Genomic DNA, 17,605 nt, shown 5'->3' with positions numbered 1-17,605 from the left:
GTGGGAGGATAGTGGTACTGACCTCTTGCATAGTCAAAAATCTGTGTATAACTTTTCACTCCCCCAAAACTTACTACTAATAAGCTACTGTTGACTAGAAGCCTTACCCATAACACAGTCGATGACCACATTTTGTGCATGTGTTAAATACTTTATTATTGCGATGAGATAAGCTAGATAAAAGAAAGTGTTAAAAAGGAATTCATGAGGAGAAAATGCATTTACACTACTGTACTGTATTTATTGTAAAAAGATCCGTGCACAGACGGACCCATGCAGTTCAAATCCGTGTTGTTCCGGGGTCCACTGTACTCACTGCGTTAGTTTCCTGGGGCTGCTGTGATGAATGACCACATATTTGGTGGCTTTAAACAACAGAGGTTTATCAGTTCCGGGGACTAGATGTCCAAAATCAGTGTTGGGCAGACCACAGTCAAGGTGGAGGTGGTGGTTCCCCTCTAGCAGGGAATCCTTTCCTTGCTGGTGGCAGTTCCGGGTGCCTGCCAGCTTGCCTTCCCTTGTGGCCTTATCACTCTGGTCTCTGCATGTTGATTTCTGTCCGGTCTGGCATCTCTTGTTTGCTTCCCTCTTCCATGTGATAGCATTTAGCCCCCACTCCCCCCGCCCCGTGATTCAGAGTACTCCTCCCTTCCCAAGATGCTCAGCTGATAATCACGTCTGCAAACACCCTTTTTCTAAAGAAGGCAACATTCACAGAATGACCCTCCCGGACGGAGGCGGAGTGAAGAGAGCTCACTCAGTGTCACTGTTGAGGGCACTTTTTAGGGGATGCTGTGTTCCTTAACCAGATCTATCATTTTGACTGAAGATAAGTTCTCGTTTCACTGTCAGATTTTTTGTTTTGTTTTGTTTTGTTTTTTAAGATTTTTTTTTTTATTTTGTTGTCAGAGAGAGAGAGACAATGAGAGAGGGAGCACAAGAGGGAGCACAAGCAGGGGGAGTGGCAGGCAGAGGGAGAAGCAGGCTCCCCTCCGAGCAGGGAGCCTGATAAAGGACTCGATCCCAGGACCCGAACCGAGGCAGATGCTTCACCAACTGAGCCATAGGCATCCCTCACTATCAGGTTTTAAATTAAGTTTAAACAGATGAGGAAAGCAGAAACGTTTTGGTGTTTTGAGTATAGTATCTGCAGAAACCCCTCCATCTACCCAGATGAAAAATTAAATTATTCCTCTTGATGACGCATGTCCATGGCTTGCCACCGACAGCCTCAGTGAGTACCGTCCCTGTGGCGGGTGTGGCTGGATCGCAGTCGGCGCTGGGCAGAGCGCATCACACACCCCTACCTTCTGTCCTCCGTTTGACCGTGGGCTTCCGCGGCACCAGACCTTTCAAATACTCCTTTCTCTTCCTCGAAGAGGTACCCAGAGCCGTCCTGTATTCTTTCTTAAGGCCTCACTCCGTTTAGTCTTTACTGATTACTTTGCCATATCTCCTGTGTTCCACCCCCCGCTGGAAACTGTTTATTTCATGGCGCGGGGGCTCCCGTCCTTCCCACACGTCCGTGGACATGGTCCCTCTGCCCGCAGTTCTGCGTCCTTCCCAGCCCCTACCTCTTTACCTCCTGCTGTTCTCTGTGTCTCACACCAAAGCTTACTTTAACACCTCTACTTCATCTACTACTGACTGAGAACTTTTCTAAGCATTTACAGATATTAACTAGGTTACGCCTCATAACAGCCCTGTGAGGGCCACTGGTGTGTTCACTCACCATTTCTCAAGGGAGGGAGGTGATGACGCGCCCAAGATTTATAGACCCTGGTTCCACCGTCTATGCCTTTCTCCTCTCTTGGGTCCTCCCTTGCATTTCAACTAGAGCTGGGCTTCTCTCCATCCATCGTGCTGCTGCGTTTCCTCCATAGAGCTTTGGTTCTGTCCCTTTCACTGCACTTTTATTGCAGCCCATGATGGCACCTTTAATACAATCTATGGTGGAAATACTTTTATGTTTTTTACTACTTTCTCATTAAATCACATATAGTAACTTGCCAGACTAGTATGCGCATCTCACAGAATAAAAAATAAATGGTTGTGGGAATTAGGACAGAAGGTTACCAAACCCCAAGAGTTAGGTTAGCACACAGGAGTACAGTCACAGAGATGGTCTTCAAATTTTGCTTTGAACTTCCTTGTAGCCAGAGCTTAGGAAGACGTTGTCATAGAATCACACTGTTTCAGGGTCTAAAAGAGTAATAAAACAGAAGACAAACATACTCCTCGAAGCACAGGGCTTTGAGGTCCTGAGACCTGTGAGAATTGTCTCCAGTACACAGTCTTAGTAGGCCTTTGCTGTATCCAATCCCTCAGTACGCCATTTTAATATTACCTTTAAAATAAACCTGAAGTCTGGTTTTCATCAATCACCTCTTCCTCCCCACCTCAGTCTAGCCACAGTGCTCTTCCACTTTTCATCTGCAGTCTTTAATACCCTGTTAAAGTAGATTTTGTCTTCTCCCTGCTTCAGTTTTTTGGGTGGCTCCCTTTGCCTCTAGGAGAACGTCCAAACTTCCTGCTGTGCTCGGGGACACACTCATAACCTAGTGATCTCCTTGCCCTTTCGGACATTGTGGTTTTCTGCACTGTGGTCTGGCTGGCCTCCTAACTCTCTGACCAGCTGGCCAAGCTTATTTCCTTCCCAGGCCTTTTGCATTCACTGCCCCCACTGACCCCACCTCGGGATGCTTTGTCCAGGCCTCACATGGTAGGCAGACACAGGTCCATGCCTAGGAAGCCTTCCTGAGCACCTTCTTGAGAGTCATTGTCCCCCAGTCCCAAAGCTGGGGTCCCTTCGTAGCATTTATCATACTGAATTCTACCTTTTTTGTTCACATTTTCATTGGCTTCTCCTCAGGATAATATAAACCCATAAAGACTCTTGTGTCCCTAGGACCTGGCATAAAGGAATCACTTAGTAAATAATTGTTAAGTGACTGCGGTACAATAGCAAATCCTTTAGGCTCTTGCTGATCAAGTGTCAGTCATTTGCAGTATTTTGTGTTGATGTAGTTCGCTGTCCCATGACTGAATGCACTAGGGGATTAGCTTTGTGGGAATGGTCATGTGGCTATCACCATTTTGGAAGTTCAGAGTGGAGTAAATTATTACTGGAGGCTTCATGAATGTTTCCCATTCTTATCACTTCAGGATACTTTTCTGCTGAAAGATGTAAATGACCTAAAATTAAATCCTGCAGTGAGAAGTTTTAATAAACTCTAAATAAGTCTTTCATTTCAGTTTCAAATGTGAGAACTAAACTTAACACCTGTTATAACTCAGGAGGTGAGGAAGTTTCCTCACTTCCGGTCTGTCCTGTGCATGCCTCCAGGGACGCTGCTGTGAAGTGTGGCCTGCTGGCCCTTCGGGGTCTGTGGAAGAGCAGAGGGAAGCTGGAGAGGGGGCCACTGCAGGCAGCATACTTTGGGCAGGCCCCCTCCTCCACCCTGACCTGCTGCCCAGTGGTCTCGGCCAGGCTGTCCTGGACCCGTGGGGATGCTCCTCTACACCTTCTTCGAAACAGCTGGCTTGTTCTGTGCTGCTTTCCCGCTGACCTTTACTCTGGCCGGCTGGCCCTTCCTCCCAGGTAGCTGGCCCTTCTCTCCCTGCAGGTGAGACCAAAAACAGTAGGAAGAAGAATGGACCAAGCAGATGAAGGCTGTCTTTCTGAGTAGTGACTCATGGTCATCAGCACGGGGAGCTGAATGTGGTGGTTTGGACCCAGGATATGAAGCTGACTCAATCACTCAAGGCTTATTATAAGCTTTCGTTAAAGTGGGGACATTTTCAACTCTGGTTTCTATAATTTTCTTACCTGCTCCTTCCTCTTTTCTTTCATGGACTGAAGTTCCACAGTAAATCTTTGGGTGGTATTACCCAAACTCTCTGCCAAGGTGCTAGGGTGCTGCGGCATTCCCCGGGACCCCGCAGTTCTCAGCATCGCGTGGGCACCACTCTAGCTCTCAGCGTAAGGGAGTTATTTATAGTTTCAACATTAGATTGTGCCCCATTGATGTCTTCTCTCTGTAAAACCAGTGGTTTGGCAGTTGCTGTGTTGAGCAAACAAGTAGGCACGTTCTGTAGAGCGCTATCTAACCTCTTACGTACGGGGCGGATGGGACCCTGGCGGTCACGTGTCCTCCTTCACATTGATTTCCATGTGATTTCACCGTTTTTTAAATCCATTGTGAATGATATCATAGATGCTGATGATTGTTTCAGTGATTGAAAGTGATAGATTTTCTCCCATAGTGTAGGAAGCTATGAGAAGTGTTATCAGGAACACTGAATAGTTAAAATAAGAGTCTTAAATATTTCGCTAGTATATGATAAGATTTGTGTTAATCTACCCATCTATATTAAAAGGTCTTTTTTTTAAATAAGGAAAGGACAGATATAGGAGAATGACAATATACTTCTTTTTCTACTAGTCCACATTATTGATACACGTTGTCTATTAAAAAATAACAACATTTCCTTGAGATATAACTTAAATTATTTGATTTTCTGTTGAACTGACCTTCTCAGGACATTCTACCACCAAACTGTCAGAACTCACCCTTTCCTTCTTTCCTTCTGATTTCATAAAAACTTGGGTATTGGTACATGACATGTATGCCGTACTTCCCAGGCAGAGAGTAGTAGAGGATTTCCCTGGGAAATGAATTTCTCTTCTTTTCCTGCCATAAGGTTCATGGATTTCTCCTACTGAGCTGCTTCCTCCTTCCTCAGTATCCACTTGCTTTCGGTTCCAACGGTCCCTGGGGGCATATTACTGAGTGGCCATACTGGAGTGGATTAAGGGGAAAATGGAAAATGTGTGGTTTCTTTAAAATCATTTTAATAGGCTTTGGGAAGACAAAATCCATGGCAAATAGTGTTATAAGGAGTGTGAGAACTCGGTGTAAGAACTTGTGATTCCGAAGCCAGCCAGGGGCAGGCAGGTAAGAACGGCAGCACAGCGCGGGTCTCCTGGTCACGGTGAGGTCGGCCGCACATGTGTCAGGTGCAGCACACAGTCAGGTCAATGTTCTCAGCCCCCTGTAGGCGTCAGTGCCAACTGGAGGAAGGTTTTTGACACCCAATTTACCGCCTGATTTTTCCCTACAATAACGGTAAACGAGATCTACTGATAAGCTGAGCCATTTGGAGGCAGACGGGACCGCAGAGTGTTCCCCTGCAGCGGACTCCTCCCACCACACCTCGGTTGTTCAGAAGCTTTAACACATTTCTTCCTCTTTGAAAATCAGTCCGTCTATTCCTGCTGTTAGGTCATTTAATGTCACAGCGTTTCTTCGAGCTCTTTCTGTGACAGTATTGAAGTTACAGAGATGGCTAAGTCGTCATTTTGACTTCAGGGAGTTTCAGAAGTAGAAGTCAGAGAAACAAGTAATTATGGCAGAATAGTGTAAAAAGGGGATGGGAGATATAAAAACAAGTGGAATGGAAAGAGAAATGAGGGGGCAAATAATTATTTAAAATACTGTATTCATTTGAAAGAGAGCACAGGAGTGGGGAGGGAGAGGGAGTGTGGGGCTCAACCCCAAGATCCCCCGATCATGACTTGAGGCAAAGGCAGATGCTTAATTGACTGAGCCACCCAGGTGCCCCATTGGATACAAATAACTTTGAATGGGGGACATGGGTATAGGGCAGGAGAGTGCGAGAGGGAGGTCATCCTAAGCGGAGGAGCAGAGACTAGAAAGCAGAAAAGATGGGGACTGTGCTTGCAATTTGGGTGTGACTCTGGGAAAATCAGTTCCCTGGCTCTTTGGAGCTGTAGGGCCTCCTCGGGTTTCTCCCCAAGCTAAGCCCTGGTTTCCTCATCTGTAAAATGGAGCTAGAACACTGAGCACATGCTAATCCAAACGCCGCTTAATTTTTATCATGTCCGTGGGCTTAATTTATTCAAGCCCAACTGTTCATGATTCCTTTTCCGATTACACAAAATGATCCCACATTGCAATTTGAATTCTTATGGAGGACCTTGGGCAAAGTACGCATCTCTCTTAATCTCCTTTACTATTAATTCACTGTTACCAGAGAGGAAGACTTGTCCTCAAAGTTGCAAAGGCAGAAATAGGGCTGTTAGTTAGAAATGATAAAGACTTTTGCAATTTTTATTTTTAAATAAAGAAGAAAGGTACAAGCATGCTTACAGAATTGGAAGACAGTGACAGGCTTCAAAGTAAGTAATGAGCTCTCTGTCTTCAGGGGGATACATCACTGGTGGGAAAGAGAAGATAAATGCATTTCTTGCACTTTATAAGAGGTTGTGTTTCTCATAGTGTCTTAAATTGCCAGTAGTTTTGCTAATAACTAGTTGGTAACTTTTTGAGGAAGAAACAAATGGCCTTAGATTTATTTTGTACTCTGTACAATGTAGGATAATGAAACAGTTGCTCATAATTTTTTTTTTTTAATTGTGTTGGAAATGGGATGGATCCCAGAATGAAGAACAGGTCTGTATATTCTGGGTCGAAACCAGGAGCAGCAAGAGTTTGTTGGAAATGGAACTCCAGACCTCCTGGCTCCCGACACAGGTCCTCAGTGGGAGATGAGGACGCACAAGTGTGGACCTGCTGCCAGAGAGCCACATTTCAGATCATCTTTAAAGGTGTTAAGAGGAAGGGCTGCCAGAGGGTCTGGAAGCTTCCGTCGTCACTGGCTTTGACAATTTCTTTTGCATGTTCTGAGGGATTATAACCTTAGGCTGTGTTCCCTGTTTGCTCTTACCTAGCCTCTCATTCACTTGTCAACCTCTGGCAAGAAGGGAAAGTCTCCGAATAATTAAGTTTTCCTCTCAGAAAACCGCAGATATGAAAACAAGTCCATGAGTTTGTTCGGGGGTCTGTGGGAGAAATAATTGCCCCTTGGGTGGTTAGTACACCAGGGCATGGGCCTCAGGCAGCGCCCTGGGAAGGTTAGCTTCCCGCTGTGATACTGGTGGTACCAAGCTAAGACCCTGCCCTCGGCTCGCTCGGGCACCCAGCTTGTGACCAGCTGTGGTTCTTGCCCAGCCAATAATGCCGGGGCTGACTTGAGCACTCAGGGCTTTTGCCACCAAAGTCATTGTTTTACCCAGTACTTTTTCCTCCTCGTAAAATTTATAGATAAAGGCCAAACAGTGTAATAGTATATGTTTATTCTCTTTCTCTCCCAGACTGCATTACTGCTGTGAAAAGGGTAGAGTGTACATAAAGGTGCTGTTGCTAACCGATGTGATTGATATCTTCTTTTGTTCTCCCCTTGTCCTCTGGTAAGTGGCCCAAGGAAGGTGTCAGGACAGATTCCAAGTGGAAGACTGCGTAATAATTACCACTTACTAAATGGCTGTGTCAGGTTAGGCACTTTATACCTTCTGTGTGTAGCTCTCATGACTGTCTGTGAGAGCTAGGTATTAGTGAGGCTATTTTACAGGTAGAAAACCGAGGCTCAGCAACTAAGGGACAGAGCAGATTTGAGGATGGGAATGCTGGAACTGAAGGCATGTACTCTTTCATCACATGCTAAAACGGCTGGCAGTCTATAAATAATTGGTTCCTGATGAGTCATTCAAATTATTGTTCCCGTGAAAGTACCTGTTCACAGACGTTTCTAGATTATTTCCACATGTGAGTTTCAAACCAGGAACCAGGTTCTCAGTGCTGAAGAACACAAACAAAAAGAACCGTGACCATTACACCGATTCCTCGGCTTACAAAGCTTTCTGTTCAGAGGTGTGATCTTCCTTCTTTCTCATTAGCCTCATTCTGAACAGTGTGGCAACCTAATTTTATCAATTTCAATCAATTTTTTAAGTAAAAAAAAAAATAAATTCCCACTGATTATTATCTCATTTAACAGACACTTTTCCTTTTCTTATCCCCATATTATCATTCCAGCTGTTAAACTTTACCCTGAACTTCATTTGTCGCATACGGGGGGCATTCTGCATAGGATCTTTATGTTAGCCGCTACTTCCTGCATGTCTCCGTCTCACCAGAGTATCCTTTGAAGCAACTATACTGTTTCACGCAGTTCCCATGGAATTGCAAACACATAAAAATGAATCTTCGAAGGGTCTTTCCTAGATAAGTATCCAGAGCTACATATATCAAATGACTTGTCTGAAATTCTGTAACAAGTAGTTTACTGTGATTCCATATACCCAGAGGGCACATAACCAAACAGTGTTGATGGTGCTGGGGAAGAATTGTGAGCCTTTTGAATATATAAATTTATGTCTGTCAATTTAATGGAACACTTAATTTATAGATTGAGAAACCATGTTGAATATTTTGTGGTCCATATAGTACCTTGGATGGCAAGGATGGGGTATTAGATAAGGAAGCAGGAGCCTTAGTTTGGATATACACAGATTAACTGAAATATCACATATGAATTAGATCTACTGTAATTAGAAACTACTCTTTTCTCTAATCATATTAAGAGGTTTCTAGATATATCCTGGAGATAAAAATACGAGTAAGACAATTTATAGTGTCTGTCATTGTAATTCAGTGATTGAAATGTACATAAATTGTTGATCTTGATGGAGTAGGAGATGTGGTAGGTACTTTCTGTGTCCTGTGTCGTTTTTCTGCACACTATTACTAAGAAATGGGTTGTGTAACCCAGTTCACAGTGGAGTAACTGGCTTGGAAAATTCAGATTTGATTTGTTTGAATATTAACTGGAAGGCAGAACTTAGACAGTAACAAACATAGTCTATAATTGAATTCAGGTCTGACTCCCGTGACCTTTCTCTTGACCACCACTTTTACTGTGCCAATTTGTATGGCCTAGGATGAGCAAAAACAGACCTAATTTATATAATACTTACAAAAGGAATAATACAAGTGACCTAAGGGTGAAAGTCTTAAGATTTTGCATCTTTTCGATGGCTTTAATGTTTTGAGAAGTACTGGTCAGGTTCTTTGAAGATGTCCCTCATCTTGGATGGGTCTAATGTTTTTCTCAAGATAAGCCTGGGGTTACGGGTTTAGGGAACAAAAACCACGAAGATGAAGTATCATTTTCATTTCGTCCTGTCATTTTCATCACGTCCTATCAGTGGTGTCTACTGTCCACATGACTTTGTGCTGCTGATGTTGCCTTGGTAACTGCGCTAAGGTCATAGTTGTTGGGTTTCCCTACTTAAAGTTGAATTTTTTTCCCCCATGAAGGGTAGAATACCTACATAAATTATTGCAGGATTTTCTTCTTCTCTCCAGTTTGTTATTTCAATCATTTGTTTATATTAGTGTGGACTTACGGATATTTATATTTTATACATTGGGTTAAAATCCAATACTGCTTTATTTTACTCATGTTGTCTTAGCTTTGGCCTGTGGGTATTCTTTTATTTGGCTTCTCTACTCTTCTCATATACCCTCATAATTTTTTTATTGGTTATAATATGTACATATGTATATTTATTTATTTTTTGAGTACGTCCTTGCCTTCTGTCCTACAAGTTGCTCCAGCATCATCTTGCATACTTCCTGCTCTAGTCCTGGAATTGGCCATTTCTCCAAGGAGCCCCAGTTCCTTTTATTGGAGAATGGTGTGAGAGACCAAGATCTGGGTGCTGGTTCTGTTTCTTGCTGCTGGTAGGTCCTTGCTTCCAGGCCCTGTCGGCTGACAGAGTGAGGAAACATATGTATTCTACTAGCCCATGTATGTATACACATCTGTGTATGTGTTTCTGTGTGTGACTGCTTGTACCCATAGTAAGTGAATCAAGAGTTGATACTGATGTCTCCGATTCCAGTCCATAACCATAGTGTTCATTCTAGCCTCTTCCGCTTGCTCACCTGTAACCTTCACTCCCACACAAGAAGTGTAGCTTCCATTATCCATCGTCCATTTAATTGCTTGTGTCCAGTGTACGTACAGAGTATATCAGAATCATTATGTGTACCTGCATGCTTCTTCATGGGAAATAAGCCTGTCACCTAGAGCAGTGCTTACGTGCATTTTCTTTTGCCTAGTCTTATAAGCTTCACTCATTTCTAAATTTATTTTACTTCTCAACTTCATAAAGATGTTTTATATGTTTTTAATGTAGTTAAAATATTTTGTCACATTTAGCATTACATCTTAGAAGCCCTTGATTTCCTAAATTATATATATGTACACACACATATATATATATAGTTTGCATACGTTAATGTTCACTCTTCATGCTATAAAGTTCTGTGGGTGTTGACGAATGGCTTTGTGTCACGTATCCAGCATTTCAGCATCCTGCAGAATAGTGTCAGCCCCCTGAAGTGTTCCTACGGCTTTCTTTACCTGTTCAACCTTCCCTCCTTCCCTTAACCTGCAGCAACCACTGGTTCTTGTTTGTTTGGTTTTTTAACTCCTCGCTAGTTTTTTTTTCTTTTCCACCGTTTCCTATCATTGGAGTCAAACAGTACGTAGCCTTGGCTTCATTTAGTTAGAAACATACATTTTAGGTTCATCCATAGCTTTTCCTGGTTTGTGAGCTTATTTCTCTTCAGGACCAAATAATATTCCTTCATATGTGTGCTCCCCAGCTTGCTTATCCATCCCCCACTTAAAGGGCATCTTGGTTGTTTTAGCCACTATGTGTAAAGCTTCAGTAAACATTAATGTGCAGGTTTTTGTGTGGAAGCAGCTTTTCAAATCAGGTGGGTAAATACCTAGGAATATAGGTGCTGGGTTGTATGATAATACCATGTTAACTTCATAAGGAAGTGCCAAACTGTCCTCCTGAGTGAATGTACTCTTTTGCTTGCCCCTTGGCAATGATTGAGAACACTTGTCTTTCACATTTTCAACATCAGTTGGTATATTTGGTTTCTTTTGATTTTATTTGTTCTAATAGGTTTGTTTTAGTTTGCAGTTCCCTAATGACAAGTGATATAGAATTTTTCCCCCCTTTGGTTATTTGCCATCTGTATAACTTCTTCAGTGAGCTGTCTCTTCTTTTGCCCATTTTTTAATTGGATTTTCTTATTGTGGGTTTCAAAAGTTCTTTGTATATTTTGGACAGCGTGTTTTCTATCAGATACGTGTTTCGTAGACATTCTCCCCTTTTCTGTGACTTGTCTCTTCATCTCTTAACAGTGTCCTTCTCAGAGGAAAAGTCTTTAATTTTAAGAAAGTTCAGCTTACTAATTTTTATTTCGTAGATTGTGTTTTTCATACTGTTTCTAAAAACTCATCATCAAACCCAAGAAATCACACTGATTTCTTGATTTCTTCTGAATTTTCTTCTATGAGTTTTATATTTTATGTGAGGTCTAAAATCTATTTTAAATTAATTTTTATGAAAGATGTCTCTATGTTCTTTTCTCTGTCTGTCTGTCTGTCTGTCTTTTGGTAGTATATGGATGTCCATTTGCTTGAGTACTATTTGTTTAAAAGACTTTTTCATAGAATTTTCTTTGCAACTTTGTCACTTTACTATATTTCTGTGAATCAGTTTCAGGTCTGTCTCTTTTGTCCCACTGTTCTGTGTATCTATTTTTCCATCAATACTTACTACCTTGATTATTATAGCTTTATAATAAGTCTTGAAATCAGATACTGCGATCATCCAAAATTTTCTTCTTCAGTATTTTGATGTCTGTTCTGGGTCTTTTGCCTTTCTATATATTCTCCAGAATGTGTTTGTCAGTCTACAAAGTAGTTCTCAGGAATTTTACTGGGTTATATTGAGTATATAATATAGGTCAAGATGGGAAGGATTGGCAACTGAATAGTATTGACTGTAACAATCATTAAGCATGGGATATTTCTTCTTTGATTTATTTCATCAGAGTTTAAATGTTTTCTCAAGTTTTGCTTATGTTGAGCTATTCTTGATACAGCTTGTTTCTTCTGTCCTCTCTGACTTGGAATCTCGTATTTTATGTTAGACATACATAAATAAGTTGAATTCTACCTTAGAAAATACCTGTATTTATTTAATTTAAGAATGGTATTTTAAATTACTGTGTTCAATACGTTATTTGGGAAGTTACATTTAATTTTCTCTTTCATCTAACTCTGATGTATACTTGTGTTCTCAGTTTGACGATCTTTCTAGCCTTAGTTTCCTTGTCCGTAGACAAGTAGAATATAGCCCACTTCATGATGTAGGCATGAAGGTCGGAAGTGACCCTGGCCTGGCATCACAAAGAAGTCCTCAGTAGATGATGCAGCCTTCCCACATGTCCTCGCTTACTACTCTGTGTCTTAGCCAGAAATTGAGTCTTGGGGTTTCTTTGATGTTAGAATATTCATGACCACTGGATAAGCCTTAAATGACTTAACTTCCTTTCAGGATGTAGTTGTTTTTTGTTTGCTCTAATCTTCACTTTGCATTTGATTTCCTTCTTTCTTTTTACAGTAATATGGAATGTTGATTTTCCTGAGGTGTAAATGCATGTGAACCGTGGCCTGGTAGAGAAATGATGACTATTGCTAACTTGCCCCTCTTGCTTGCAGGGGAAGGGGAGGAGTCACAGCCCGGCCAGTTGGAGTTGGTGTACCACGAGGGACGCCAGCTTCCAGGGGAGTCCTTTCCACCCGAGGGCCAGTGAGTCGGGGAAGAGGACTTCTCACTCCCAGAGCAAGAGGAGTTCCGCCAACTGGGTACCGACCTCCGCCACCACCCCCAACACAAGAGACGTATGGAGATTATGTAAGTGAAGGAGTCATGCAGCAGCTGTGCCGGTCTGATCAAGCCGACCACACGCAGCATTGGCTGTTGTAATAACCAAGTGTCCACCCTCACTTGCTGTAGTCCTCAAAAACGCTACCTTAGTTCAGCGAACGTTTACTGAGTGCCAAATGAGATGTGATACTAGCAGTGTAAGAACTGAGAAGGACATAGCCTCTTTTGTCAGGTAACTTATATCTGTGATAGGGAGGATGAATCTGGGTGGTGGGGAGGTTCTAGCCCAGGATCACGGAGACCTGTCATCAGGCTCTTACGGGTTTTAATGTAACAGTCATTCATTCATGTTCCACTACAGGTTGCCTCTGAGTAATTCAGTCATTTAAAAAAGAATCACCCACATATACCAAGTTGTTTTTACCCTGAAGTGTTTCCTCTTAAGTGCTGCTATTGAATATGGATTCTTAGTTGAAGTTTTTTTCAGTGAAAAAAACAAAAGTTCCCAATTTTTTATATTAATGCAAATCAGTATGTGTTTCCATTACCATTCGATAATTCTTTGATACGGTTCATAGATTTACTGGATATAAGAGAAAGAAAATATATCCATGGAAACTGAGTAGAGGGGAAGGACAGAGGCGTTCTGCAACAAGAATACAAGCCCCCTGGGATTCTTCTTGTGACTTCTGAGTTTAACATAAATAAAGAAAATAAGTGGTGGATGGGTGCTTCATGTTAGTGATTGAAAGTCTTAAAGAAACAGTACATGAACGGTTGTCAAAGAGAAGCAGTGACGGGTGATGGGGCTGAAGTACAAGAACCGATGGGTTTTCATGTCTTATGTCAGGGAGAGCTCTTGCTGGGTGCCCGGTGGCCCCCTGCATGGTGTCCGGAAGGCTGCGTTCATTCTCTGGGACATCTTCGGCTGCATCAGCAGCCACTGGAAAGATCAAAGTCTTTGTCCTGGATGTACTGAACTTTGTGTCTTTCCCTCGGTGTGCTGCATCCTCTTGGGCTTCCAGACCTTTGGTGGTGCTGCTCTCTGCTTGGAATCTCATGCTTCCTGTTTGTCCTTGTAAATCCAGGTCAGCTATCCCTAGGGAAAGTCAGAGGAGACAGGAGCTGCCGTATTGAGCATTACTGCTGGAGTCACACGTCTCTCTCCCACCTACACTGGGACTTCTGGAGGGGCAAGGATGTTTGGCTTGTATCTATGAGCGGCAGAGAATGGATCCTGGGAACTCAGTGAATTTAACAAATAAATCCCATAACACTTTCACCATTTTGCTATTCAGTCGGGAAAGGATGTGACCTCTATGTCTTCTCCTTATTTTCTTACAGTTTGACATGTTCCTGTGTCCTGATATTCTGACCAAACTGACAATAATAATCATGCCTCAAGCTCTTCCACAGATGCGGCGTCTCCCGAGAATAGTAGAGACTGCAGCCGGGGGGGAAAGTGCTGTTCGGTGTTTGTCGTTTTCCACCTGGGCTTTCTCTTAGGTCTGGATTAATGTAGGTGTGGCTAGATGGTGTCGCCAGACCCTCAGACAGAGGGTGTGGAAAGCCTGGATCCTCAGCCCCTGGCGCCGACAGTGTGATCTGAGTCTGTCAACTGCTTGTTGGGCTTTACAGTCACATTTCAGAAAGAGCTGTTGCCTTCTCCCCATACATTAATTCACCTTTCCACTCAGATGGATTGAATTCCGTCTGTCTCTAGGTGTACACTCTAGTGAATCCAGAATGCAATTAGATGAATACAAATGAACTTTTCTGGACAAGTTCAAGTCCAGAGGAGAAAAGGTGTTAAAACAATTGATTTGAGAAGTATTCGGTTGAGTTAATTTACTGCCCTTCCCATGGACTACGTGGATGATGCGACAGTGGCCATGCAGAAGAATCCGTGTGTCCTCCCAGGAGCAGATGGGGTTCGGGGAGAAAGGGAGCTTTCACGGTCCGGGTCCCACACTCACCTGGCGCTCCTTCAGGCACTAACTGTGGCTGCGGCCACAGTTCCAGGGTGGCCGCCTCTTCCTTTCCCAGTTAACCGACGGCTGTGTTTCCCTCACTCATCTAAACTTACTTGGAGTGCGGCATCTGCAATTCTGTCATGTTCACACAATAGCCCTTGCACATGCGCCTGCTTTCTGAATGTGCTCTAGGCGCTGGAGTCGGACACATACACAAAAGAAAGATGGCTGACTCTTGAACACCACGGGTTCCAACTGCCTGGGTCCATTTGTATGTGGATTTTTCTGAAAATAATGGTACATTACTATAGATGTATTTTGTCTTTCTCATGATTTTCTTAATATTTTCTCTGAGTTAGTTTATTATAAGAGTATAGAATTTCATACATGCAACATACAGGACATGTGTTACTCAACTGTGTATGTTATTGGGAAGGCTTCTGGTCAGCAGTAGGCTATCTATTAGTAATTAGGTTTTTGTCAGTCAAATGTTATACACAGATTTTCAACTGCATGGGAGTCAGGGCTCCTAACCCCCCATTGTTCAAGGGTCAGCTGCGCTGTCATGAGTACGGCCTCTTCCCCAAGTCGGATTGCTATCATGAAGAGTTTGGATTATGTGCAATACCTTTCCCTCTTGATTTGTATCTGTTACTCCTGGAAACACTTACGGAAGTTATAGCCAAGAACAAGGATTTTCCCCATTTTGCCTTGCATTTTGCAGGCCTTTTATGCTGTTCTATACTGAAAGCTTCAATAGCGGAACACTGTACACAGCAAACAATGTTGGGAGCTACTGTGAGGAGGAGACACAGTCCCCTCACCTCCGCGGCTCACTCTGGTAGCTCTGCCTCTCAGGTGTGCTCTTTTGACCTCAACTTGTTTCCTGACCACAGCTTTGCAGTGTCTGGTCTATTCCCAGACATTGGCCCTTGGTCCTAACTATTTGAAATCCTGAAGATTATTCACACAACATGCTTAGCTTTGGAGCACAGGAAGGAGAAAATGCCCAAACTTAAAAAAAGAAAACTTAAAAATGTGTTTGTTTGTTTGTTTGTAGGACTTTAGAAGAGGTGGGTATCCTAAACATTATCCAACTTAGAAAGCTTGAGATCCTATAACCCCCCAAATAGTTCTTCATTCATGCGGCAAGTGGGAAAGTTGGAGTTGATCTTTAAAAAAATCATATCGTTGAACTGGAACGAATGTAAAGGAGTTTCTAAACGCCCTGAGAATATGGATCCCTCACCTAGTATGCTGGCTGGCACATAGAAGGTCTTTACTAAGTGTTTGCTGAATGAGTGACTGTTCTCAAGACTGAGTTTTAAGGGATTCCTGGGTGGCTCAGTCTGTTGAGTTTGTTGGCTCAGGTCAGGATCCCAGAGGCCTGGCATCGAGTCCCAGGTCGGGGGGTGGGGGGGTCCCTACTCAGCAGGAAGCCTGCTTGTCCCTCTCCCTGCTCTGTTCCCCCTACTTGTGCTCTCTCTCTCTCTCTTCACTGTTGGCATATAGCTGTATAGTGCAGTCATTAGTATACATCTGTTTCTCAGCAGATTATAAACTTCTAGGGAAAAACACTCTCTCGCCTGTAGCATAGTTTCCAGCACATTATATGCACTTAGTAAATCTTTACTGGATTAGATACCCGGTAAGTTTTCCTAATGAAGGTTACCATTGATCTTTTCCAAGTCATACTGTAACCATCCGATGGGAAGCAGTGTGAGAGTTGGCATTTAACAAAACATCTTGCCTTAGTTATCCGTGTCCCTGGTGTTCAAAGGGCAGTTACAGGTTACAAAGAGATAAGACTAATTCTGTGTAGCTCCTGAAAGTCGCAGAGTAACATAATTCTTATCTCAGTATAAGAATGAACTTTCCAGACGATGTAATATTTAATGAGAAGCTACTCTCCACAAGGCATTTTCATGTATGTTCTGTCATGTTCTTCTCATAGGCACGCAGGGAGATGTTATGATCTGTTGTGCAAGTGCGAAGTTAAGTGTCTCACCTAAAGTTGCGTGGCAGATAAAGACGGAGCAGATGCGGGATTCAGGACTCAGGGGCTGTCTGTCTCTAGCAGTCAGTGCTTTATGAAGAACCGTGTTCTAGTAGATGAGACTATCGGCCTTTCTCCTCTTTAGAGAAAATGCATCGGCTACCTCGTCTTGCTTTCCCAGGACTGTGGGCCAGGAGACAAGAGATTGTGTCAGATGACCCCTGTGGCCTGGCCATATAGTCAGCCACTTGTGTTAAGCTACCTTAACTAGATAAATGGAAATTGAAAATAATTAGGAAAAACAGGATGGGTTTAGGAATTTTAAAAATAATAAATGACAATAGTGTTGTATTTACTAGCAAAAAAACCAAAAATAGCTTTTTCTTTAAGAGTTTCAGAGCACCTGTAACTCTCAAAAAGGCATGTCATTCCTTTGGAACTTAGAAATGCGATTTTTAAAGATCCTCTTTGAAGTACATCCATAGTGATAAATGTTTTATTTCTATGAACTTGTTTGGTTCTATCCAACCAATTCAATTTGCTTTTCATTTTAACTTCCACTTAACATTTATTATCTGAGGACATTATTTCCAGAATAAAAGACAAAAAAATCCTATCAGTTGCTTATTTAAACCAAAAAGGGGGTAACATCCTCTTCCTTCAGATCCTGCCATAGCTGCTACTTTTTTGAGAAAGCACACGTTTCAGTCCTTAAAATACTCCATGTTCTTCAGAGTACGTGCGCCAGCCTGAAGGGGTCCCCGTGTGGCACTAGGCTCAAACACTCAGCGAGTGGTGAGCATTAGAGTGGCCTGTTATAAGAATATACTTGATTAGCCCCAGTGAGAAAGCTTGATAATTTGAAGGTATTTCCTTGTCAAAATGTGCCTATTGAAATTGGACTGATTTTTCTCAAGGTGTGTGTGCGAAGATATTTGATCATTTCTAATGTCACCTGGGCCAACTGTTCTTCATCACAGTCACTGTCACAAATGCTCCCTGAGCATGTGT

The 17,605-nt window shown here is 42.7% G+C and overlaps 1 protein-coding gene across 4 annotated transcripts in view; it reads left to right on the top strand.

Annotated features, from left to right (window-relative positions):
* KHDRBS3 (KH RNA binding domain containing, signal transduction associated 3) overlaps positions 1-17,605 on the top strand; it is a 185,602-nt gene that overhangs the window by 104,603 nt on the left and 63,394 nt on the right. For all 4 annotated transcript variants that reach the window (XR_014309145.1, XM_082721608.1, XM_082721610.1 and 1 more), the window contains exon 6: positions 12,457-12,652. Coding sequence is in view for 3 of the 4 variants with exons in the window: in XM_082721608.1 (XP_082577734.1) it covers positions 12,457-12,652 (196 nt within the window). In the remaining variant the exon portion in view is untranslated. The remainder of the gene's footprint in view (positions 1-12,456; positions 12,653-17,605) is intronic.

Source organism: Mustela nivalis (genome assembly GCF_964662115.1).
Source record: "Mustela nivalis genome assembly, chromosome: 2".
Lineage (NCBI taxonomy): Eukaryota > Metazoa > Chordata > Mammalia > Carnivora > Mustelidae > Mustela > Mustela nivalis.
This window is presented reverse-complemented; position numbering and strand designations above follow the sequence as displayed.